Source organism: Cuculus canorus, chromosome 30 (assembly GCF_017976375.1).
Source record: "Cuculus canorus isolate bCucCan1 chromosome 30, bCucCan1.pri, whole genome shotgun sequence".
Lineage (NCBI taxonomy): Eukaryota > Metazoa > Chordata > Aves > Cuculiformes > Cuculidae > Cuculus > Cuculus canorus.
In genome coordinates this window covers 1,183,617-1,207,288 of record NC_071430.1, presented here as the reverse complement: position 1 = coordinate 1,207,288, position 23,672 = coordinate 1,183,617, and the positions used below count along the sequence as shown (strand labels likewise).

Below are 23,672 nucleotides of genomic sequence, written 5' to 3'. Positions count from 1 at the left end.
TACCGATCAGGACTTTGGGGGGGGGGGTTGAAAAAGGAGGGGGGGGCAGCACCCCCAAACCTCCCCCCTCCCTCCCTCCCGACCCCCCCCGACCCCCCCGGTAAAAAACCGGCACAAACGGGGAAAAATGGGGGCAATAAAACACCAGGAACGCCCCCCCCCCCCCCGGGTCCCATAGGGTTAATTTGGGGGGGGGGGAAAGGAAAAAGAGGGGCCCCCCCAGTTTGTGCCCTCCCCCCGGTTTTGGGGTCCCCCCCCCCATTTATCACCCCCCTCCCAGGGGTGAAGATGATGTTGGGGGGGGTGGACACACACGCCGCACTTTGACCCCCCCCGAACCCCCCCTTTTTTTTGGGGGGGGGGGAGTGTGGGAAAGGAGGGGCCCCCCCACCCCACCCCCCAGGTTTGGCCCCAGTTTGTGCCCCACCCCCCCCCGGGTTTTGGGGTCCCCCCCCCCTCTATTTAACCCCCCCTCCCAGGGGTGAAGATGATGTTGGGGGGGGGGACACACACGCCGCACTTTGCCCCCCCCGAACCCCCCCTTTTTTTTTGGGGGGGGGGGGGGGGCGATGCTCCTGGATGACCTGTGGGGAAAGGAGGGGGGGGGGATATTGGGGGGGAGCACTTTGTGGGGTGCAGCCCCCCCTCCTCCCCAAAAGTCAGCCCAGGGGAGGGGAGGTGGGGGGGTTGGGAGGTGTTTTGGGGGGACTGGAGGTGGGTTTGGGGGTTCGGGGAGGGGTGAAGGGGGTGGTTTTGGGGTGAAAGGGGGTGTTTTGGGGGGCAGTTGGGTGGCTGGGGGGGACAGAGGGTGATTTGGGGTTCGGGAAGGGTTCTGGGGGTGTTTTTGGGGTGTTTGAGGTGTATTTTGGGGTGCAGGTGGGGATTTTGGGGTTCAGGGGGGGCTCAGGGGTTATTTTGGGGTTCAGGGGGTGTTTTTGGGGTGCTGCCCCCCCCCCCAGCATAGAACTTGGAGTGTTTGAGTGGTGGTTTTGGAGTGTTTGAGTGATGTTTTGGGGTGTTTTGAGGTGTTTTCGGGGTGTTTTGGGTATCGGGGGGGCTCAGGGCTTATTTTGGGGTTCAGGGGAGGTCTGGGGGTGTTTTTGGGGTGCTGTCCCCCCCCCAACGTAGAACTTGAGGTGCTCGAGGTATGTTTTTGGGGAGTTTGAGTGGTGTTGTGGGGTGTTTTCGGAGGGTTTTGGGTATCGGGGGGGGCTCAGGGGTTATTTTGGGGTTCAGGGGGTGTTTTTGGGGTGCTCCCCCCCCCAGCATAGAACTTGGGAGTGTTTGAGTGGTGGTTTTGGAGTGTTTGAGTGATGTTTTGAGGTGGTTTTGGGGTGGTTTTGGGGTGTTTTGGGTATCGGGGGGGGCCCAGGGGTTATTTTGGGGTTCAGGGGGTGGTTTTGGGGTGCTGCCCCCCCACCTCAGACACCGTAGAACGCCGCCAGTCGCTCTTTGAGCAGAGGGGGGAACTGCTCGGCGAAATGCTGCCAATTCTCCTCTCCCACCTGTGCTTTGAAGCCCTGAAGGATCTTTTTTGGGGGGGTTAAAAATTAGGGGGGGGCTCCTGACACCCCTATATCCCTCCTTCTCCCCCTTTTTTGGGGTTTTGGGGTGCCCTGAGCCCCCCCTTTTTGTTTTTACCTTATAGAACATCTCGCGCAGATCATCTTTGGGGCTCACCCAGGAGGCGACGGCGTCGCAGAAGAAGATGAAATCCTGGGGGGGGGGGTAAAAAAAAGGGGGGGTGGGGGGCAAAAAGGGGGGGTTGGGCAAAAAGGGGAGGGGGGAAAAAAAAGGGGGGGGTTGAGGTAGGGAATGCCCCAATTTGGGGACCCCCACCCCAAAATTCCACCCCCTAAAACCTCCCCAAAAAGAAAAACCACTCCAAAAAGGAGGTGCCCCCCCCAAAAAAGGGAAACACCCCAAAAAGGTGGTGCCCCCCCCAAAAAAAGAAACACCCCATAAAGGAGGTGCCCCCCCCAAAAGAGAGGAACACCCCATAAAGGAGGTGCCCCCCCAAAAAAGAGAGAAACACCCCAAAAAGGAGGCGCCCCCCCTAAAAGAGAGAAACACCCCATAAAGGAGGTGCCCCCCCAAAAAAGAGAAACACCCCATAAAGGAAGTGCCCCCCCCAAAAAAGGAGGAACACCCCATAAAGGAGGTGCCCCCCCCAAAAGAGAGAAACACCCCAAAAAGGAGGTGCCCCCCCAAAAGGGAGAAACACCCCAAAAAGGAGGTGCCTCCCCAAAAAAGAGAGAAACACCCCATAAAGGAGGTGCCCCCCCCAAAAAAGAAAAACTACCCCAAAAAGGAGGTGCCCCCCCAAAAAAGAGAAACACCCCATAAAGGAAGTGCCCCCCCAAAAAAGGAGGAACACCCCATAAAGGAGGTGCCCCCCTCAAAAGAGAGAAACACCCCAAAAAGGAGATGCCCCCCCCCAAAAAGGAGGTGCCCCCCCAAAAAAGAGAAATCACCCCAAGAAGAGAACGCCCCCCCCAATTTTTGGGGCCCCCTCCCAATTTTGGGGTCCCCCCGTACCTGCACGACCCCCCCGGGGTTCACCCCGATCATGACACAGATCCCCCGGAACGCCGAATCCTTCTCTTCGTTATCGCGGATGTTGCGCAGTGATGTGCACCTATTTGGGTTTGGGGGGGAACGACAGAACATCAGGGAGCAGGAGCCCCCCAAAACTGCCCCCCCTGCACCCCAAAACTGCCCCATGGTGGGGCTGGAACCCCTAAACTGCCCCCCTGCACCCCTAAAACTGAGCCCCTGCACTCCAAAACTGCCCCATGGTGGGGCTGGAACCCCCAAAATGCCTCCTGCACCCCCAAACTGCCCCCCTGTACCCCTAAGACTGAGCCCCTGCACTCCAAAACTGCCCCATGGTGGGGCTGGAACCCCTAAACTGCCCCCCTGTACCCCTAAAACTGACCCCCTGCACCCCAAAACTGCCCCATGGTGGGGCTGGAACCCCCAAACTGCCCCCCTGCACCCCTAAAACTGACCCCCTGCACTCCAAAACTGCCCCATGGTGGGGCTGGAACCCCTAAACTGCCCCCCTGTACCCCTAAAATGCCCCCTGCACCCCCAAAACTACCCCCCTGCACCCCAAAACTGCCCCATGGTAGGGCTGGAACCCCCAAACTGCCCCCCTGCACCCCTAAAACTGAACCCCTGCACTCCAAAACTGCCCAATGGCGGGGCTGGAACCCCCAAACTGCCCCCCTGTACCCCTAAAACTGACCCCCGGCACCCCAAAACTGCCCCATGGCGGGACTGGAACCCCCAAACTGCCCCCCTGCACTGCTAAAATGCCCCCTGCACCCCCAAAACTGCCCCCCTGCACCCCAAAACTGCCCCATGGCAGGGCTGGAACCCCCAAACTGCCCCCATACACCCCCAAACTGCCCCCCTGCACCCGAAAACAGCCCCATATTGGGGCTGGAAGCCCCAAACTGCCCCCCCTGCAGCCTCAAAATGCCCCCCTGCACCCCCAAAACTGCCCCCCTGCCCCCCAAAACCTCACCAAGGCCGGATGAACTGCTGGAGCATCGGAGCCACCTCCTGGGGGCAGACGAAGCCCAAGCGCCCGATGGTGATGGCTGCGAAGGACGGAGGTGGGTTTTGGGGGGAGTGGAAAACCCCCAAAGGGCTCCCCCCTCACCCCAAAACCCCAGTTTGGGGGTGTCTGTGCCCCCCCCTTCAGCCTCACCGGTGTTTTCCAGCAGCGTTTTGGGGGTGTTGGGGCGGTTGATGATCTCCACCAGGTTGGACAAAACCATTGGGACGTAGGGCTGCATCTCAGACCCTGGGGGGGGGGGGGGAAGACAAGTGGGGGGGTCAGGGGGGTGGATTTGGGGGGGCTATGGAGTCTTGCGGGGGGTTGGGGGCTGGTTTGGGGGTTTCAGGGGGTATTAGGGGCTGTTTTGGGGGTGTCAGGGGGGATTGCGGGCTGTTTTGGGGGTGTCAGGGGGGATTGGGGGTTGTTTTGGGGGTGTCTGGCGCTGTTTTGGGGGTGTCGGGGGGGTTAGAGGCTGTTTTGGGGGGCTCAGGGGCTGTTTTGGGGCTTCAGGGGGGATTGGGGGCTGTTTTGGGGGTGTCGGGGGCTGTTCTGGGGGTTTCAGGGGAGTGTTAAGGGCTGTTTTGGGGTGTCAGAGGGGATTGTAGGCTGTTTTGGGGGTGTCAGGGGGGATTGGGGGCTGTTTTGGGGGTGTCAGAGGGGTTGGGGACTGTTTTGGGGGTGTCGGGGGCTGTTTTGGGGGTGTCAGGCAGTTTTTGCAGGTGTCAGGGCAGTTTTTGGGGGGGGCAGTCTGGATTTGGGGGTGCCGGGGCTGTTTCTCGGCATGGGGGAGGGGATGTCAGGGCTCTTTTTGGGGGGTTCAGGGCTGTTTTGAGGGTGCCGGGTCTGGATTTGGGGGTGCCAGGGCTGTTTCGGGGGGCATTAAGGCTTCTTTAGAGGCTGCTGGGGCTGCTTTGGGGGGATCAGGATAAATTTTGGGGTACCAGGGCAGATTTTTGGGGTGCCAGGACAGTTTTTGGGGTACCAGGGCAGATTTTTTTGGGGTGTCAGGACAGTTTTTGGGGTGCTCACCCATCTGCATGCAGATCTCGCCGATGGCCCAAGTCGCGTTGTTGCAGACGGAGATAAACTCGGGGTTCAGGTTGGTGCCCAAGATGGGCATAAACTCAGCTGAGGAAGGGGTCGGGGGGGGTCACGGTGAGTTGGGGACCCCCCCCCAGCCCTATTTTGGGGTGTCGTGACCCCCCAAAACCTCACCGATGCAGGGTTTGACGTGCAGGAAACACGCCTTGGTCAGATCACCCAACAGCGCGAAGGAGCTCTGTCGCACCTCGGGCATCGAGTCCTGCCGAAAAAGGGGGGCACAAACGTTTTGGGGGGCTCCGGGGGGGTCCCAGCGTCAGCTTGGGGGGTCCCCGAGCAGGTTTGAGGGTCCCAGGGAGAAATGAGGGGTTCTCAGGACCAGTTGAGGGGGGTCTGGGGGGGTCCCAGGGTCAGTTTTGGGGGGTTTGAGGGGTCCCCGAGCAAGTTTGAGGGTCCCCGGGGAAATGAGGGGTTCTCAGGACCAGTTGAGGGGGGTCTGGGGGGGTCCTGGGGGTTTAGAGGGGTCCAGGGGGTCCCCAGGGTCAGTTTTGGGGGGTCCCCGAGCAGGTTTGAGGGTCCCAGGGAGACATGAGGGGCTCCCAAGACCAGTTGAGGGGGGTCTGGGGGGGTCCGGGGGGGGTCCCAGGGTCAGTTTGGGGGGTTTGGGGGGTCCCCGAGCAGGTTTGAGGGTCCCAGGGAGAAATGAGGGGCTCCCAAGACCAGTTGAGGGGAGTCTGGGGGGGTCCCAGGGTCAGTTTTGGGGGGTTTGAGGGGTCCCCGAGCAAGTTTGAGGGTCCCCGGGGAAATGAGGGGTTCTCAGGACCAGTTGAGGGGGGTCTGGGGGGGTCCTGGGGGTTTAGAGGGGTCCAGGGGGTCCCCAGGGTCAGTTTTGGGGGGTCCCCGAGCAGGTTTGAGGGTCCCAGGGAGACATGAGGGGCTCCCAAGACCAGTTGAGGGGGGTCTGGGGGGGTCCGGGGGGGGTCCCAGGGTCAGTTTGGGGGGTTTGGGGGGGTCCCCAAGCAGGTTTGAGGGTCCCAGGGAGAAATGAGGGGTTCTCAGGACCAGCTGAGGGGGGTCTGGGGGGGTCCCAGGGTCAGTTTTGGGGGGTTTGGGGGGTCCCTGAGCAGGTTTGAGGGTCCCAGGGAAAAATGAGGGGTTCTCACAACCAGTTGGGGGGAGCCTGTGGGGGGTCCCAGGGGTTTAGAGGGATTTTGGGGGGGCCCTGGGGGGGTCCTACAGGGTTTAGAGGGTCTGGGGGGGGTCCCAGGGTCAGTTTTGGGGGGTCCCCGAGCAGGTTTGAGGGTCCCAGGGGGAAATGAGGGGTTCTCAGCACCAGTTGAGGGGGGTCTGGGGGGGTCCCGGGGGATTTAGAGGGGCCTGGGGGGGTCCCGGGGGTTTAGAGGGATTTTGGGGGGGCCCTGGGGGGGGGTCCTAGAGGGTTTAGAGGGGTCCGGGGGGGGTCCCAGGGTCAGTTTTGAGGGGAACTGGGGGGGCTTAGGGGGAAAATTGGGGGGCCTGGGGGGTCCCAGGGGGTTTAGAGGGGTGGCAGAGAAGGCTCATGATGGTTTGGGGGATCCTTGGGAGGGGTTTGGGGGATCCTTGGGGTCGTTCTTAGGGGGTTTTGGGGGGAGGTCCCTGTGTTTTTGGGGTGTCCCTGGGGGGTTTTGGGGTGTCGCTGTGTTTTTGGGGTACCTGCATGCACTGGCAGAGGGGGCTCATGACAATGGTTTGGGGGATCCTTGAGGGGGTTCTTAGAGGGTTCGGGGGGGGGTACCTGTGGTTTTGGGGGGGCCCTGTGGTTTTGGGGGTCCCAGAGGAGTTTGTGGGGGTCGCTGTGTTTTAGGGGTGTCCCGGGGTTGGGTTTTTGGGGTGTCGCTGTGTTTTTGGGGTACCTGCATGCACTGGAAGAGGAGCCCCATGATGTTGGTTTGGGGGATCATTGGGAGGCATTTGGGGGATCCTTAGGGGGGTTCTTAGGGGGTTTGGGGGTCCCTGTGTTTTTGGGGGGTCGCTGTGCTTTTGGGGTGTCCTGTGGGTGTGTTTTTGGGGTGCGGCTGTTTTTGGGGTACCTGCATGCATTGGAAGAGGCGGCTCATGACGTTGGCTTGGGGGATCCTTGGGAGGGTTCTTGGGGGGTTTGGGGTGGGTTCAGGGGGTCACTGTGTTTTTGGGGGGACCCCTGTGTTTTTGGGGTACCTGCATGCACTGGAGGAGGAGGCTCATGACGTTGGTTTGGGGGATCCTTGGGGAGTTTGGGGGGGGATTCCTGTGGTTTTGGGGGGGCCCTGTGGTTTTGGGGGTCCCAGAGGAGTTTGTGGGGGTCGCTGTGTTTTTGGGGTACCTGCATGCACTGGAAGAGGAGGCTCATGACGTTGGCTTGGGGGATCCTTGGGGTGGTTCTTAGGGGGTTTTGGGGGGGTCCCTGTGGTTTTGGGGGTCCCAGAGGAGTTTGTGGGGGGTCCCTGTGTTTTTGGGGTGTCGCTGTGGTTTTGGGGTACCTGCATGCACTGGAGGAGGAGGCTCATGACGTTGGTTTGGGGGATCCTTGGGGGGGTTCTTAGGGGGTTTTGGGGGGGTCCCTGTGGTTTTGGGGGTCCCAGAGGAGTTTGTGGGGGGTCCCTGTGTTTTTGGGGTGTCGCTGTGGTTTTGGGGTACCTGCATGCACTGGAAGAGGAGGCTCATGACGTTGCTGCGCGCCACGAGCTGCTCCACGTGGCCCCCGAGGCCCTCCGCGAGGCCGCTCAGCAGATCCAGAGCCACAATCATGAAATCCTTATCGGGAGCCTCGACGCGCTCCGGCTGCTGCGAGTACAGCTGTGGGGCAGCCCCACGGATAGCGTTACTGCCCCATAGACGGGGGGTACTGCCCCACGGATAGCGGTACTGCCCCATAGACGGGGGGTACTGACCCACGGATAGCGTTACTGCCCCACAGACGGGGGGTACTGACCCATAGAGGGGGTTACTGCCCCATAGACGGGGGGTACTGCCCCACGGACAGCGTTACTGCCCCATAGACGGGGGGTACTGACCCACGGATAGCGTTACTGCCCCATAGACGGGGGGTACTGCCCCACGGACAGCGTTACTGCCCCATAGACGGGGGGTACTGACCCACGGATAGCGTTACTGCCCCATAGACGGGGGGTACTGCCCCACGGATAGCGTTACTGCCCCATAGACGGGGGGTACTGCCCCACGGATAGCGTTACTGCCCCACAGACGGGGGGTACTGCCCCACGGATAGCGTTACTGCCCCACAGACGGGGGGTACTGCCCCACGGATAGCGTTACTGCCCCATAGACGGGGGGTACTGACCCACGGATAGCGTTACTGCCCCACAGACGGGGGGTACTGACCCATAGAGGGGGGTAGTGCCCCATAGAGGGGGTTACTGCCCCATAGAGGGGGGTTATTGCCCCATAGACGTGGGGTACTGCCCCATAGAGGGGGGGTACTGCCCCATAGAGGGGGGGTACTGCCCCATAGAGGAGGTTACTGCCCCATAGAGGGGGGTTATTGCCCCATAGAGGGGGTTACTGCACCATAGAGGGGGGGTACTGCCCCATAGAGGAGGTTACTGCCCCATAGAGGGGGGTTACTGCCCCATAGAGGGGGGGTACTGCCCCACAGAGGGGGTTACTGCCCCATGGAGGGGGTTTAGTGCCCCACAGAGGGGGGTACTGACCCATAGAGGGGAGGTACTGTCCCACAGAGGGGGTTACTGCCCCATAGACAGAGGGTACTGCCCCATAGAGAGGTTTATTGCCCCACAGAGGGGGTTTACTGCCCCACAGAGGGGGTTTACTGCCCCATAGAAGGGGGTACTGCCCCATAGAGGGGGTTTAGTGCCCCATAGAGGGGGGTTATTGCCCCATAGAGGGGGTTTAGTGCCCCATAGAGGGGGGGTACTGCCCCATAGAGGGGGTTACTGCCCTATAGAGTGGGCTTAGTGCCCCATAGAGGGGGTTTAGTGCCCCACAACAGTTTGGCAGTGCCCCATAGAGGGGTTTTCCCACCCCACGGCGGTCACTTCCCGCCCCACAGAGGTCACTTCCCGCCCCACAGCGGTCTCTTCCCGCCCCACGGCGGTCATTTCCCGCCCCACGGCGGCGTCCCCTCACCATGGCGTGTGTCAGTGTCTTCTGGACGAGAGTGACGCAGCGCTGGTAGACGGGCTCGCAGTAGGGCAGAAACCCACTCTGCAGCGCTGTGGCCACCGACGAGAGGCACTGCGGGGGACGGGGGGGGTCACCCCCAAACCCCTGCAGCCCCCCTAAACGCCTCTGCAGCCCCCACACCCCCCCAAACCCCTGTACCACCCCTAAACCCCCCCAACCCCCTCTGCAGCCCCCCCAAACTCCTCACAGCCCACCCAAACCTCCCCCAAACCTTGCAGCCCCCCAAACCCCTGCAGCCCCCCAAACCTCCCCCAAACCCCTGCACCACCCCTAAACCCTCCACAGCCCCCCCAAACCCCTGAAGCCCCCCACAAACCCCTGCAGCCCCCCAAAAACCCCGCAGACCCCTGCAGCCCCCCCCAAACCACTGCAGCTCCCCACAAACGACTGCAGCCCCCCACAAAACCACCCCCGCAACTCTCCAAACCCCCTGCAGCACCCCCAAACCCCCTGCACCACCCCTAAACCCCCCACAGCCCCCCCAAACCCCTGCAGTCCCCCCACAGACCCCCCAAAACCGCCCCTGCAGCCCCCCTAACCCCCACAGCCCCCCCACATCCCCCCCCAAACCTCCCCCAAACCCCTGCAGCCCCCCCAAACCCCTGCAGCCCCCCTAAAACCCCACAGACCCCTGCAGACCCCCCCAAAGCACTGCAGCCCCCCCCAAAACCACCCTTGCAGCCCCCCCAAACCCTCACGGCCCCCCCAAACCTCCAGCAGTGGGAAGAGGTCTTTGTCTTCGTCCTTCAGTTCGTTCCATTTCTGGATCAGGGGCGGCATCAGCTTCTGGATGTATTCCTGGGGGGAAAAAGGGGGGCATCAGGTTCTGGGGGGGCAAAAGGGGGGGGCAAAAGGGGGGCATCAGCTTCTGGGGGGGCTATGGGGCAAGATAGGGGGGCATCAGTTTGGGGGGGGGAATATGGGGCAAAATATGGGGGGCACCAGGTTCTGGGTGATCTCCTGGGGGGGTAAACTGGGGGGGCATCAGTTTCTGGGGGGACACCAGGGGGGCAGTGGGTGAGGGGACCCCCCCGGGACCGTCAGACCATTGAGTTCCACACTGGGACATCAGCATTCGAATGTCTGTCGTCATCATCGGTCCCAAAGATGGGGGGGAGGAATTGGGGACCCCCTCAAGGAGTTGGGGACCCCCCTGAGAGGTTGGGAACACCCCTGAGAGGTTGGGGACCCCCCCGAGGAGTTGGGGACCCCCACATATGGGCTGCTTGAGGTGGTGCCCCATGGAGTTGGCAACGATCAAGGTCGGAGTGAGGAAGAAGGAACCTCCAAGACCTGAGGACTCCAGGAAGGACTTGGGGACCCCCCTCAAGGAACTGAGGACCCTTCTGAGGACTTGGGGACCCCCCTCAAGGAGTTGGGGACCCCCCCAAGAGGTTGGGGAGCCCCTTAGAGGTTGGGGACCCCCCCGTACGGGCTGGTTGAGGTGGTGCCCTACGGAGTCGGCCAAGATCAAGGTTGGAGTGAGGAAGAAGGAACCTCCAAGACCTGAGAACTCCAGGAAGGACTTGGGGACCCCCCTCAAGGAACTGAGGACCCTTCTGAGGAGTTGGGGACCCCCTGAGGAGTTGGGGACCCCCCCGTACGGGCTGGTTGAGGTGGTGCCCCACAGAGTCGGCCGAGATCAAGATCGGAGTGAGGAAGAAGGAACCTCCAAGACCTGAGGACTCCAGGAAGGACTTGGGGACCCCCCTCAAGGAACTGAGGACCCTTCTGAGGAGTTGGGGACCCCCCTCAAGGAGTTGAGGACTCCCTTTAGAGGTTGGGGACCCCATGAGGGAGTTGGGGACCCCCCCGTACGGGCTGGTTGAGGTGGTGCCCTACAGAGTCGGCCAAGATCAAGGTTGGAGTGAGGAAGAAGGAACCTCCAAGACCTGAGAACTCCAGGAAGGACTTGGGGACCCCCCCTCAAGGAGTTGGGGACCCCCTTGAGAGGTTGGGGACCCCCCCGTACGGGCTGGTTGAGGTGGTGCCCTACAGAGTCGGCCAAGATCAAGGTTGGAGTGAGGAAGAAGGAACCTCCAAGACCTGAGAACTCCAGGAAGGACTTGGGGACCCCCCTCAAGGAACTGAGGACCCTTCTGAGGAGTTGGGGACCCCGTGAGGGATTTGGGGACCCCCTCGTACGGGCTGGTTGAGGTGGTGCCCCACGGAGTCGGCCAACGTCCCGATGGCGTCGTAGAGGATGAGCAGATTCTTGTGTTGGTACTTCCCGAAGGCGAAGACGAGGGTGTCGAGGATGAAGCTCAGGTACGGCACCAACTCCGTGCACGCCTCCTCCTCCAGAGTGGCGAAGGCGCTGCGGCGGAGGGGGGGACACACACGGGGTCAGGAGCACCCCCAAAAACCCGAGGTGGGACCCCCAGAACTGAGGTGGGGATCCCCCTCCGGGTCAGACAGTACGAATACAGCAGCATCACAGCAGCTCAGGCAGCACCGGAGTCATCACACCCGGAGGGATCCGCTCCAAAAGGGCCCCAACGGACCCCAAAGTGGCACAACGGACCCCAAAAGTGCCCAAATGACCCCCAAATTGCCCCAATTGACCCCAAAAGTGCCCCGACTGACCCCAAAAGTGGCACAACTGACACCAAAAGTGGTCCAATTGACCTTAAAAGTGCCCAAATGACCCCAAAAGTGGCACAACTGACCCCCAAAGTGGCACAATTGACCCCAAAATGACCCAACTGACCCCCAAATTGCCCCAGTTGTCCCCAAAATTGCCCCGACTGACCCCAAAAGTGGCCCAATTGACCTCAAAAGGGCCCTGACAGACCCCATAAGTGCCCCAATTGACCCCAAAAGTTCCTCAGCTGACCCCAAAATTGCCCAATTGACCCCAAAAGCGTCCTGATTGACCCCAAAATGACCCAACTGACCCCAAAATTTCCCCAGTTGTCCCCAAAATTGCCCCAACTGACCCCAAAATGACCCAATTGACCCCCAAATGGCCCCAATTGACCCCAAAAGTGCCCCGACTGACCCCAAAAGTGCCCCAATTGACCCCAAAAGTGCCCCAATTGACCCCAAAATTGCCCCAACTGACCCCAAAAGTGGCCCAACTGACCATAAAGTGCCCCAATTGACCCCAAAAGTGTCCCGATTGACCCCAAATCGCCCCGATTGACCCCCAAATGGCCCCGATTGACCCCAAATTGCCCCGATTGACCCCAAATTGTCCCGGTTGACCCCCAAATGGCCCCGATTGTCCCCCCAATTGCGCCGATTGACCCCCAATCACCCCGATTGACCCACAAATGGCCCCGGTTGACCCCCAATCGCCCCAATTGACCCCCAAATGGCCCCGATTGACCCCCAAATGGCCCCGGTTGTCCCCAAATCGCCCCGGTTGACCCCCAAATGGCCCCGGTTGACCCCCAATCGCCCCAATTGACCCCGAAATGGCCCCGATTGTCCCCCCAATCGCCCCAATTGACCCCCAAATGGCCCCGGTTGTTCCCCCAATCGCCCCGATTGACCCCCGAATGGCCCCAGTTGTCCCCCAGTCGCCCCAATTGTCCCCCCAATCGCCCCAGTTGTCCCCCAATCGCCCCGATTGACCCCCAAATGGCCCCGGTTGTTCCCCCAATTGCCCCGATTGACCCCCGAATGGCGCCGGTTGACCCCCCAGTCGCCCCCATTGACCCCCGAATGGCCCCGATTGACCCCCGAATGGCCCCGGTTGACCCCCCAGTCGCCCCCGTACCTGCACGCTGCCTCCTGGACGCGTTTGTTGCCGTCGAGGACGCGCTGCAGCAGTTCGGTCATGAGGGGTTTGAGGTAGAGGTCCGGCGGTTGTCCCACCACCCAATGAGCGTAACGGCTCAGCGTCCAACAGGCGATGGAGCGCACCAGCGCCTTCTTATCCGCCAGACACCGGATGAGGTGCGGGATGAGCTCCGGTAGATACGGCACCATCCCCTGCATGCAGCCTGCGGCCAACGGAAACGCCTTCAGAGCTCCGAGCGCCATTCCCGGCCGCGCTCGCGCTTTTCCGGCAACACCCACCTTCGGCGATGGCGCCCAGCACCAGGATTCCCGATTCCTTAATCACCCATTCCGGGTGGAAAAGCAGTTCCTTAAGTAGCGGAAGGAGATGCGGTAATAGCTCTTCCCGGAAGACGTTGGCCAAAACGTCCAACGCCGCCGCCGAGCACTTCCCTGCGGGAGGAAACGGGAGAGGGGTCGATCCCGATGGAACGGGGACAGGATCGATCCCGATGGAGCAGGAACGGGGCCGGTCCCAACAGAACAGGGACAGGATTGATCCCAATCGAGCAGGAACGGGATTGATCCCGATGGAACGGGGACAGGATCGATCCCGATGGAGCAGGAACGGGAACAATCCTGATGGAACGGGGACAGGATCGATCCCGATGGAGCAGGAACGGGATTGATCCCGATGGAACGGGGACAGGATCGATCCCGATGGAATGGGAACAGAGAATAAGGTCAATCCCAATAGAGTAAGAATGGAGAACAAGAGTGATCCCAATGGAGTAGGAAAGGGGAACAGGATTGATCCCCACAGAGCAGGAATGGGATCGATCCCAACAGAACAGGAATGGAGAACGAGGTCGATCCTGATGGAGCAGGAACAGGGAACAGGATCAATCCCAGTGGAGCAGGAGGGGGGAATGGGATCAATCCGGATGGAGCAGGAATGGGGAACAGGATCGATCCCACCAAGCAGGAACGAGGAACAGGATTGATCCTGATGGAGCAGGAATGGGGAACGGGATCAATCCTGATGGACAAGGAACGGTGGACAGGATTGACCTGACCAGGGTGAGCACAGGGAATGGGATCGATCCCAGTGGAGCAGGAACGGAGAACAGGATCGACCCCACCAGAGCGGGAATAGGGAACGGGATCGATCCCAGTGGAGCAGGAACGTGAATCAGGATGGATCCCACCAGAGTGGGCGCAGGGAACAGGATTGATCCCGAGGGAGCAGGAATGGGATCGATCCCGGTGGAGCAGGAATGTGGATCAGGATGGATCCCACCAGGGTGGGCACAGGGAATGGGATTAATCCCGACAGAGCAGGAATGGGATTGATCCCACGGGATCGGAGACAGCGAACGTGTCCGATCCCAACGGCGCAGGAACGGGGATCGATCCCAGCGGAGCAGGGGGGGATCGGGGTGGATCCCGCCGGAGCGGGCACCTCGGGGCGGGACGGGCGCGGGGATGCCGGAGGATCCGTACGCAGGTTCCAGTCGGAGAGCGTATCGTCATCGTCGTCGTCCTCGTCGTCGGCGTCGTCGCGCTCCGGCGGCCGCTCCTCCTCGTGCTGCAGCGTCACCGTACGCGACTTATGGAAGCGCGGTTTGATGTCCTGCTCGCTGTCCGGCACCGCCTCGTCCTCCTCCACGTCGCCCTGCGGAGAGACAGCGCCTCCGGTTCCCACCCGGGATCGTCCCCGATTCCCACCCGGGATCGTCTCTGATTCCCACCCGGGATCGTCCCCAATTCCCATCTCGGGATCGTCCCCGATTCCCACCCGGGATCGTCTCTGATTCCCACCCGGGATCGTCCCCGATTCCCACCATAGGATCGTCCCCGATTCCCACCTCGGGATCATCCCCGATTCCCACCCGGGATCGTCTCTGATTCCCACCTCGGGATCATCCCCGATTCCCACCCGGGATCGTCTCTGATTCCCACCTCGGGATCATCCCCGATTCTCACCCCGGGATCGTCCCCGATTCCCACCCCGGGATCGTCCCCAATTCCCACCTCGGGATCGTCCCCATCGTCCCCAATTCTCATCTCGGGATCGTCCCCGATTCCCACCCCGGGATCATCCCTGATTCCCACCTTGAGATCATCCCCAATTCCCACCACGGGATCGTTCCGGATTCCCACCCCGGGATCATCCCCGATTCTCACCACGGGATCGTCCCCGATTCTCACCTCGGGATCGTCCCTGATTCCCACCTCGGGATCGTCCCCATCGTCCCCAATTCCCACCTCGGGATCGTCCCCAATTCCCACCATGGGCTCATCCCTGATTCCCACCACAGGATCCCCTCCAAGTCCCATCTTGGGGATCCCCTCCAAGTCCCATCTTGGGGATCCCCTCCGATTCCCACCCCAGGACCCCCCCATTCCCACCCTGGGATCACCCCGATTCCCTGCCCATGGATCCCTCCGGTTCCCACCTTGGGGATCCCCCCAATTCCTGTCCCAGGACCCCCAAATTCCCACTCTGGGATTCCCCCAGTTCCCACCCTGGGGATCCCCCCCAATTCCATCCCAGTCCCCCCCCCAGTTCCCGTCCCAGTACCCCCAATCCCCATCCCAGTACCCCCCAGTTCCTATCCCAGTACCCCTAATTCAATCCCAATACCTCCCAAGTCCCATCCCAGTACCCCTCAATTCCATCCCAGTACCTCCAAATTCCCATCCCAGTACCCCCAGTTACCACCCTGGGGATTCCCCCAATCCCCATCCCAGTACCCCCCAATTCCCATCCCAGTACCCCCCAGTTCCCATCCCAATAACCCTCAATCCCTGTGCCAGTACCCCCCAATTCCCACCCTGGGGATCCCCCCAGTCCCCATCCCAGTACCCCCCAGTTCCCGCCCTGGGGATCCCCCCAATCCCCATCCCAGTACCCCCCAGTTCCCATCCCAGTACCCCCAATCCCCATCCCAGTACCCCCCAGTTCCCACCCTGGAGACCCCCCCCCCTTCCCCAGCCCTGGTTCCTCCCAGTTCCTCCCAGTTTAACCAGTGCCCGAACTGGGGGGGTGGCTCAGCACCCCCCAATCCCGTACCTTCAGCAGAATGATATCGATCTCCGAGTACTTCATCCCATTCACCAGGATAGGGATCAGCCTGGGGGGGCACAGGGGGGTGAGAGGATTTGGGGGGGGGGGTCTGGGGGGGGAAGGAAGGGGGTGACAGGATTTGGAGGGGCCTGGGGGGTGGTTTGGGGGGAGTCTCAGAGTGGTTTGAGGGTTGGGGAGGGTCACAAGGGGGAAAAGGGGGTGCACAGGGCCCCCCCAGGACCATCAGACTGTGTCATTCCACACTGGGAATTCCGGATTCGAATGTCTATCGTCATCCCTGGTCCCGGGGGGTGGGAGAAGGAAGGAAGGTGGGGGGGGAGCCCTTCCCCTGCACTGGGGAACCCCCCCGAGGAGTTGGGGACCCCCTCCGAGGGGCTGAGAACCCCCTGAAGGGCTGGGGGGGGGGGGGTCCCCAAATACTCATTGAAGGAGGTGGGCGCCTCCTTGCAATGGGCTGGGGGAACTTTGAGGGGGGGTCTGTGTGGTTTGGGGGGGTCTGGGGGGAAATTGGGGGGGTCTGGAGGGGGTTGTGGGGATCTGGGGGGAGCCAGGATGGTTTAGGGGGGCCCGGGGGGGTCCCCAATCACTCACTGCACGAGGTGTGCACCTCCTTGCAATGGGCTGGGGGAACTTTGAGGGGGGGGCTGTGTGGTTTGGGGGGGCCTGGGGGGAAATTAGGGGGGTCTGCATAGTTTAGGGGGGGTCTGGGGGAAAATTGGGGGGTCTGCATGGTTTGAGGGGGTCTGGAGGTGGGGCCAGAATGGTTTGGGGGGGCCTCGGGGGGTCCCCAATCACTCACTGCACGAGGTGGGCGCCCCCTTGCAATGAGCTGGGGGAACTTTGGGGGGGGTCTGCATGGTTTGGGGGAGTCTGCATGGTTTGGGGGGCCTGGGGGGAAATTAGGGGGGTCTGTGTGGTTTAGGGGTGTCTGGAGGGGGTTTTGAGGTTCGGGGGGGAGCCCAGGATGGTTTGGGGGGGCCTCGGGGGGTCCCCAATCACTCACTGCATGAGGTAGGCGCCTCCTTGCAATGGGCTGGGGGAACTATGGGGGGGAGTCTGCGTGGTTTGGAGGGAATTTGGGAGTCTGGGGGGGCCCAGGATGGTTTGGGGGGGCCCGGGGGGGTCCCCAATGACTCACTGCACGAGGTGGGCGCCCAGCACCTCCTTGCAGACGGGCTGCTCGGCCAGCGTCAGCCAGAACTCGCACGCCTCCAGCGCCACGTTCTCATCGCTGTCCTGCGTCCGCTGCAGCATGTACTGAGGGGGGGGCAAAAATGGGGTGAGGGGGGTGAAATGGGGGTGAAATGGGATGAGGAGGGGTGGAAATCGGGGTGAAAATGGGGTGAGGGGGGTGAAATGGGGGTGAGGGGGGGTGAAATGGCGGTAAAAAAGGGGTGGGGGGTGAAATGGGGGTGAAATGGGGTGAGGAGGGGTGGAAATGGGGGTGAAATGGGGTGAGGAGGGGTGGAAATGGGGGTGAAAATGGGGTGAGGGGGGTGAAATGGGGGTGGGGGGGGTGAAATGGGGTGAGGGGGGTGAGATGGGGTGAGAAGGGGGTGAAAAGGGATGAGGGGGGGTGAAATGGGGTGAGGAGGAGTGGAAATGGGGGTGAAAAGGGGGTGGGGGGGTGAAATGGGGGTGAAAAGGGGGTGAAAGGGGGTGAGGGGGGTGAAATGAGGGTGAAAAGGGGGTGAAAATGGGGTGAGGGGGGTGAAATGGGGGTAAAATGGGATGAGGAGGGGTGGAAATGGGGGTGAAATGGGGTAGGGGGGTGAAATGGGGGTGAAAAGGAGGTGAAAATGGGGTGAGGGGGGTGAAATGGGGGTGAGGGGGGGTGGAAATGGGGGTGAAATGAGGGTGAAGGGGGTGGAAATGGGGTGGGGGGGGTGAAATGGGGGTGAAGAGGGGGTGGGGGGTGAAATGGGGTGAGGAGGGGTGGAAATGGGGGTGAAAATGGGGTGGGGGGGTGAAATGGCGGTAAAAAGGGGGTGGGGGTGAAATGGGGGTGAAAAGAGGGTGAAAAGGGGTGGGGGGGTGAAATGGGGTGGGGGTGAAAGGGGGTGAGGAGGAGTGGAAATAGGATGAGGGGTGAAAATGAGGTGAGGAGGGGGAAAAATGGGGGTGAAAAGCGGAGGAGGGGATGAAATGGGGTGAGGAGGGATGGAAATGGGGGTGAAATGGGGTGAGGAGGAGTGGAAATGGGGGTGCAAATGGAGTGGGGGTGGAAGTGGGGGTGAAAAGGGGGTGAGGGGGAGAAAAGTAGGAAAAATGGGGTTGGGGCAGAAAAAAGAGGAATGGGGATGGAAATAAAGGGCATGCGGACAGGAAAAGGGGGTGAGAGTCAAGAAAATGGGGGTGGGGGGCAGGAAAAAGGGGGAGGGGGCAGGAAAAAGGGGGTGGAGGTCCGGAAAAAGGGGGTGGGGGCGCGTCCCCCCCTCACCTGGATGATGCTGTGCATGTGCGGCAGCAGTCGGTCGATGCGCACCTCGAGGAGCATCACCAGCGCTCGACACACGTTCTTGCGAACCTCCGGGTCCTCATCCACCGCCAGCGCGAAGAGGTGCTGGGGGGGGGGCGGAAAAAATAAGGGGGAGGCACCCCCATATCGCTTCCCCACCCAAATCTTTGGGGGGGGGGCGGGGGGGTGTCCCCGAGTCCCCCCAACTCATCTGCTCACCTCGATGAAGGTGTCGATGTTCTCCATCAGCGCCTGCGCTCGGTCCATGATGAACTGGTTGACGCAGGCGATGGCGTGGGATCTGGGGGAGGGGGGGGCACAAATTAAGAGGGGGGGGGCACAGCGGGGTCGTTAGTTAACGAGGAGGAGCGATGAGGTGAGGGGAAGACCCCCCCCAAAACCTCCCTGCACCCCCCCGTGCTGGATGAAGTCGCAACAGGGATCGTCGGGGGGTCCCCATGGGGTGATTTGGAGACCTAAGGATGGGCTGGGGGGGAGGTATCAGCTTGGGGGGGGGTAAATCTGCCCCCCCAAATCTGCCCCCCCCCCCACCGGTGTAAAAATGGGGAGGGGGGACCCCAAAGAGAAGGAATCGGGGAGATGGGATGGAGCCGGGATGGCAGCGAGCATGGAAACACCTCCTTTCCCACTCCAATCCAAACTTGGGGTCCCCATGAGATGATTTGGGGGCACCAGGATGGGGCTGATCCACTTGGGGGGGGCTCAAATCTACCCCCCCGCGGGCAAAAATGGGAAGAGGGGACCCCGAGGGGAAGGATTTGGGGAGATGGGGTGGAGCCGGGATGGAGCAGGCGTGGAACCAACTCCTTTCCCACCCCAGTCTGGATTTGGGGTCCCCATGAGATGATTTGGGGGCACCAGCATGGGGCGGATCCACCCGGGGGGGCCCAAATCTGCACCCCCCGGGGGCAAAAATGGGGAGAGGGGACCCCAAAGAGAAGGAATCAGGGAGATGGGATGGAGCTGGGATGGCAGCGAGTATGGAATCCGTTCCTTTCCCACTTCGGCTCATCCGACAGCTCTGAGCACGGTGCGCCCCCTGCTTTTTGACACCCCCCCCTAAAAATCCACCCCCTGAGGCCCCCCCAAACCTGATTTTGGGGCTGCAGTGTTTGAAGAACTGGAGGAACTTTGGGATCATGACGTTGAGGGGTCGATTGAGGGCATCGCTATCGAGGAGCTCCGAGGAATCTTCGCAAATCTTCTGGAGGGCCCCGAACGCCCCCTGTTTGCCCGAAATTTGGGGGGGGAAGGAGGGGGGGGGGGGTCAGCGATAGGTGGGGCCCCCCCTGCCCCCCAATCTGCCCCCCCGCACCTCACACGTGTTGTAATCCTCGGAGTTGAGGAGGTTACAGAGCTGCGGGAGCAATTCCGGCCACATCTGGAGCTCTCCTTTGGAGGCGATGGTGGTGATGAGGATCCCTACAGACGCAGAGGGGGGGAATTAGAGTGAGGGGGGGGGATTGGAGCGAGGGAGGGGGGATTGGAGCGAGGAAGGGGGGATTCGCGCGAGGGAGGGGGGATTGGAGCGAGGGAGGGGGGATTGGAGCGAGGGAGGGGGGATTCGCGCGAGGGAGGGGGGATTCACGCGAGGGAGGGGGTATGAGTGTGAGAGGGGAGGAAAAGGGGGAAGAGGGAAATGGGAAAAAGGAAAAGGGGGAAGAGGGAAAGGGAAAAGGGGAAAGGGGGAAGAGGGAAAGGGGAAAGGGGAAAGGGGGGAAGAGGGAAAGGGGGGGAGGAGAAAGGTGGGAGAGGGGAAAGGGGGAGAGGGGAAAGGGGGAAGAGGGGAAAGGGGGAAGAGGGGAAAGGGGGAAGGGGAAGGGGGAAGGGGAAGGGGGAAGAGAGAAGAGGGGAAAGGGGGAGAGGGGAAAAGGGGGGAGAGGGGAAAAGGGGGGAGAGGGGAAAAGGGGGAAGAGGGGAAAAGGGGGAAGACGGGAAAAGGGGGAAGAGGGAAAGAGGGAGAGGGGAAAGGGGGAAGAGGGAAAGGGGGAAGAGGGAAAGGGGGAGAGGGAGAAGGGGGAGAGGGAGAAGGGGGAGAGGGAGAAGGGGAGAGGGAGAAGGGGGAGAGGGGAAAGGGAGAAGAGGGGAAAGGGAGAAGAGGGGAAAGGGAGAAGAGGGGAAAGGGAGAAGAGGGGAAAGAGGGGAGAGGGGAAAGAGGGGAGAGGGAAAGGGAGAGGGAAGGGGGAAGAGGGAAAGAGGGAAGAGGGAAAGAGGGAGAGGGAAAGGGGGAGAGGGGAAAGGGGAGGAGGGAAAGGGGGAGAGGGGAAAGGGGGAGAGGGGAAAAGGGGGAGAGGGGAAAGGGGAAGAGGGAGAAGAGGGAGAAGGGAGAAGAGGGAAAACAGGGGAGAGGGAAAAGGGGAGAGGGAAAAGGGGAAGAGGGAGAAGGGGGAAGAGGGAGAAGGAGGACAAGGGAAAGTGGGGAGAGAGGAAAGGGGAAGAGGGGAAGGGGGAAGATGGAGAAGGGGGGAGGTTCGTTATTGCCAGGGGGGTTCGTTATCGCCGGGGGGGGTTCGTTACGGCGCGGGGTTCGTTACGGCCCCGTCCCTTTACCGATGGTGGCGCGGATGAGGGAGGAGGCGTCGCCGATGTTGTTGAGACACTCCCGTTTGATGAACTCGGCCACCGGCGGCGGAAAACTCTGGAAATGCGCCTTCACGTTGTTCTTGAGGATGAGACCACTCAGCGACCGCGTCGGCTCGTCTGGAGGGGGCGGAGAAAGCGCTCAAGGGGGGGAACGACGCACCCCCCCACGGCCCCCCCAGTGCCGGGGGCGAATTCCGGCACCGCCGCGGCCCCACGGAGCCCCCCGGAAACCTTCGGATTTGAGACGCGTCAGCACGAAGATCAAATAGTTGTTGAAGTCCGGAAACTGGTTGAGCTGTTTGAGCTTCTGCGGTGCCGTCAAGGACCGGAACGGGATTGGGATTAGGGATTGGGATTAGGGATTGGGATTAGGGATTGGGATTAGGATAACGAACGAAATGGAAAGAGGAACGGGAAACAGAATAGGGACAGGAATGGGAAATAGGAATGGAATGAGAATGGAGACAGGGATGGAGAATTGGACTGGGAATGAGGATACGGAGCGAGATGGAGATTAGGATTGGGATTAAGATGGAAATGAGGATGAGGAATGAAATGGAAAAAGGAACAGGAAGTCGGATTGGGAGAGGAATGGGAAATACGATTGGGATGAGGATGGAGATAGGGATGGAGGTTTGGACTGGGAATGAGAATACAGAGCGGGATGGGAATCAGGATTGGGATTAGGATGGAAATGAGGATGAGGAATGAAATGGAAAGAGGAATGGGAAGTAGGATTGGGAGAAGAATGGGAAATACGACTGGGAGAGGAATGGGAAATACGATTGGGATGAGGATGGATACAGGGATGGAAAATTGGACTGAGAATGAGAATGCAAAGCAGGATGGGGATTAGGATTGGGATGGAGATGGGGATGAGAAACGAAATGGAAACACAAATGGGAAACAGAATTGGGAGAGGAACGGGAAATGAGATTGGGATGAGGATGGAAGAAGTTTTGGCACCCCCCAATTCCCATACGGGGGTTGTAGTGCCCCCAAACCCCACACAATGGAGCTTTCGGTACCCCCCAGTCACCATATGGGGGTCGTGGTACCCCCAAACCTCATATAATGGGGGTCTTGGTGCCCCCAATCCCCATATAGGGGGGAGTCTCAGCACCCCCAAGTCCCATATGGGGGTCATAGTGCCCCCAAACCCCACACAATAGGAATCTCAATCACCACATGTGGGTCTCGGTGCCCCCAAACCCCACACAGGGGGAGTCTCAGTGCCCCCCAACCCCTATATGGGGGCCATGGTGCCCCCAATCCCCACACAGGGGGAGTCTCAGTGCCCCCCAATCCCTATATGGGGACCATGGTGCCCCCAAACCCCACACAATCGGGGTTCCGCTACCTCCCAACTCCCATATGGGGGTCACGGTGCTCCCAGTTCCCATATGGGGGTCTCGGTGCCCCCCAAACCCCACTATGGGGGAGTCTCGGTGCCCCCCAATCACCAAATGTGGGTCGTGGTGCCCCCAAGCCCCACACAGGGGGAATTTCGGCACCCCCCAATTCCCATACAGGGGTTGTAGTGCCCCCAAACCCCACACAATGGGGGTCTAAGCACCCCCCAATCACCATATGTGGGTCGTGGTGCCCCCAAACCCAACACAATGGGGGTCTCAGCACCCCCCAATCACCATATGTGGGTCGTGGTGCCCCCAAACCCAACACAATGGGGGTCTCGGTGCCCCCCAATCACCATATATGGGTCTCAGTGCCCCCAATTCCCACTGGGGGGGTGTCTCGGTGCCCCCCCTCAAGGATACATCCTGCACGATGCGCTGCGTGGCCGTGTTGGGCGACTGCGAGTCCTTGAGCAGCTGCAGGACCTGCTGCAGGCCCTGCTCGTCGGGGGTCCAGTCCATGGCGGGGGGGCACAGACCCCGGATCCCTGCGGGGGGGGGGGGGGGCAGGAAACAAAGTTGGGGTCCCCCTGCAGCAGATCCCATTCCCCCCCAAACCAACTCTCCCCCATCCCATTCTCAGCCCCCCCTATTCGCTGATTCACCCCCCGATTCTCCTCCCCCCCCAATTCTCCTCCCCCCCGATTCACCAATTCACCCCACTTTAATTTCCAACCCCCCCCAATTCTCTGCCCCCCCACATTCTCCCATCCCCAATTCCCTCCTCTCCATCCTTTCCCCCCCAATCCCTCCCCCCCAATTCCCTCTCTTCCTTCCCAGCCCCCCCATCCCTGTGTCCCCCCCCCAAATTCTCCCATCCCCAATCCCCTCCTTTCCATCCTGCCCCCCCCAATTCTGACCCCCCCATCCCTGTCTGCCGCCCCTTCCCATAATTCACCCCACTTTAATTTCCAACCCCCCCAATTCTCTGCCCCCCACATTCTCCCATCCCAAATTCCCTCCTCTCCAACCTTTCCCCCTCAATCCCTCCCCCCCAATTCCCTCTCTTCCTTCCCAGCCCCCCCGAATTCTGCCCCCCTATCCCTGTCCCCCCCCAAATTCTCACCCCCCTCAATTTTCACCCCCATCCCTGTCTCGACCCCCCAATTCCCCCCCACAATTTACCCCCATCCCTGTCCCCCCCAATTCTCCCCTCAAATCCTGACCCCCCCAATTCTCCCCTCCCTCATCCCTGTCCCCCCCAATTCCCCCCAAATTCTCACACCCCCCAATTTTCACCCCCATCCCTGTCCCTCCCCCCCCCCAATTCTCCCCTCCCTCAGAATTTGCCCCCCAATTCTCCCTCCCTCCCCAAAATATGGCCTCTCCCGCCCCCCCCCCCCAACGCGTCCGCCCCCGTACCTGCCGGGGGGAGGGGCGGGGGTTATCCGGGGGCCTCCGGGGGGGGATGGAAGGGGGGGGGGCGGCGGCGGGGGGGGGGGGTCTCGGCTGGCGCGGGCACCGGCGCTGCGCGGAGGAGCGGGCGCAGCACGCGGGCACTGACCCCCGCCGGCCACCGTCCGCCCCGCCGCGCGGGAGCCAGGCCGCGGTCACGTGGCCCGGAGGCGGTGCCACGTGGGGAAAGGA

The 23,672-nt window shown here is 61.4% G+C and overlaps 1 protein-coding gene and 1 non-coding gene across 2 annotated transcripts; both read right to left on the bottom strand.

Annotated features, from left to right (window-relative positions):
- Positions 1–555: 555 nt before the first annotated feature.
- TNPO2 (transportin 2) lies at positions 556–23,463 on the bottom strand. Its single transcript, XM_054051721.1, has 25 exons — positions 23,448–23,463; positions 22,449–22,573; positions 20,902–20,977; positions 20,638–20,787; positions 19,403–19,509; positions 19,179–19,312; positions 18,286–18,367; positions 18,049–18,171; positions 16,747–16,865; positions 15,594–15,654; positions 14,021–14,192; positions 12,818–12,970; positions 12,516–12,741; positions 10,937–11,108; positions 9,503–9,589; positions 8,735–8,842; positions 7,265–7,423; positions 4,784–4,871; positions 4,598–4,696; positions 3,719–3,814; positions 3,533–3,608; positions 2,539–2,638; positions 1,642–1,716; positions 1,421–1,529; positions 556–584 (listed from the first exon to the last, which is right to left on the bottom strand). The coding sequence occupies exons 2-24, from the start codon at positions 22,545–22,547 to the stop codon at positions 1,422–1,424; spliced, it is 2,670 nt and encodes an 889-aa protein (XP_053907696.1). The 5' UTR covers positions 22,548–22,573; positions 23,448–23,463; the 3' UTR covers positions 556–584; position 1,421.
- Positions 11,197–11,264, bottom strand: LOC128849574 (small nucleolar RNA SNORD41). The gene has a single exon (XR_008447444.1). It is a non-coding gene; the product is annotated as a small nucleolar RNA SNORD41 (small nucleolar RNA).
- Positions 23,464–23,672: the final 209 nt, after the last annotated feature.

What these genes read in the sequence shown, in the direction of transcription:
- TNPO2 (XM_054051721.1), bottom strand. Translation starts at nt 22,547, where the DNA reads ATGGACTGGACCCCCGACGAGCAGGGCCTGCAGCAGGTCCTGCAGCTG. An exon ending in CACTGCAGCCCCAAAATCAG is followed by an intron (nt 18,368 to 19,178) that starts GTTTGGGGGGGC and finishes CCCCTCCCCCAG; the next exon opens with ATCCCACGCCATCGCCTGCG. An exon ending in CTGGGCGCCCACCTCGTGCA is followed by an intron (nt 15,655 to 16,746) that starts GTGAGTCATTGG and finishes GTGCCCCCCCAG; the next exon opens with GCTGATCCCTATCCTGGTGA.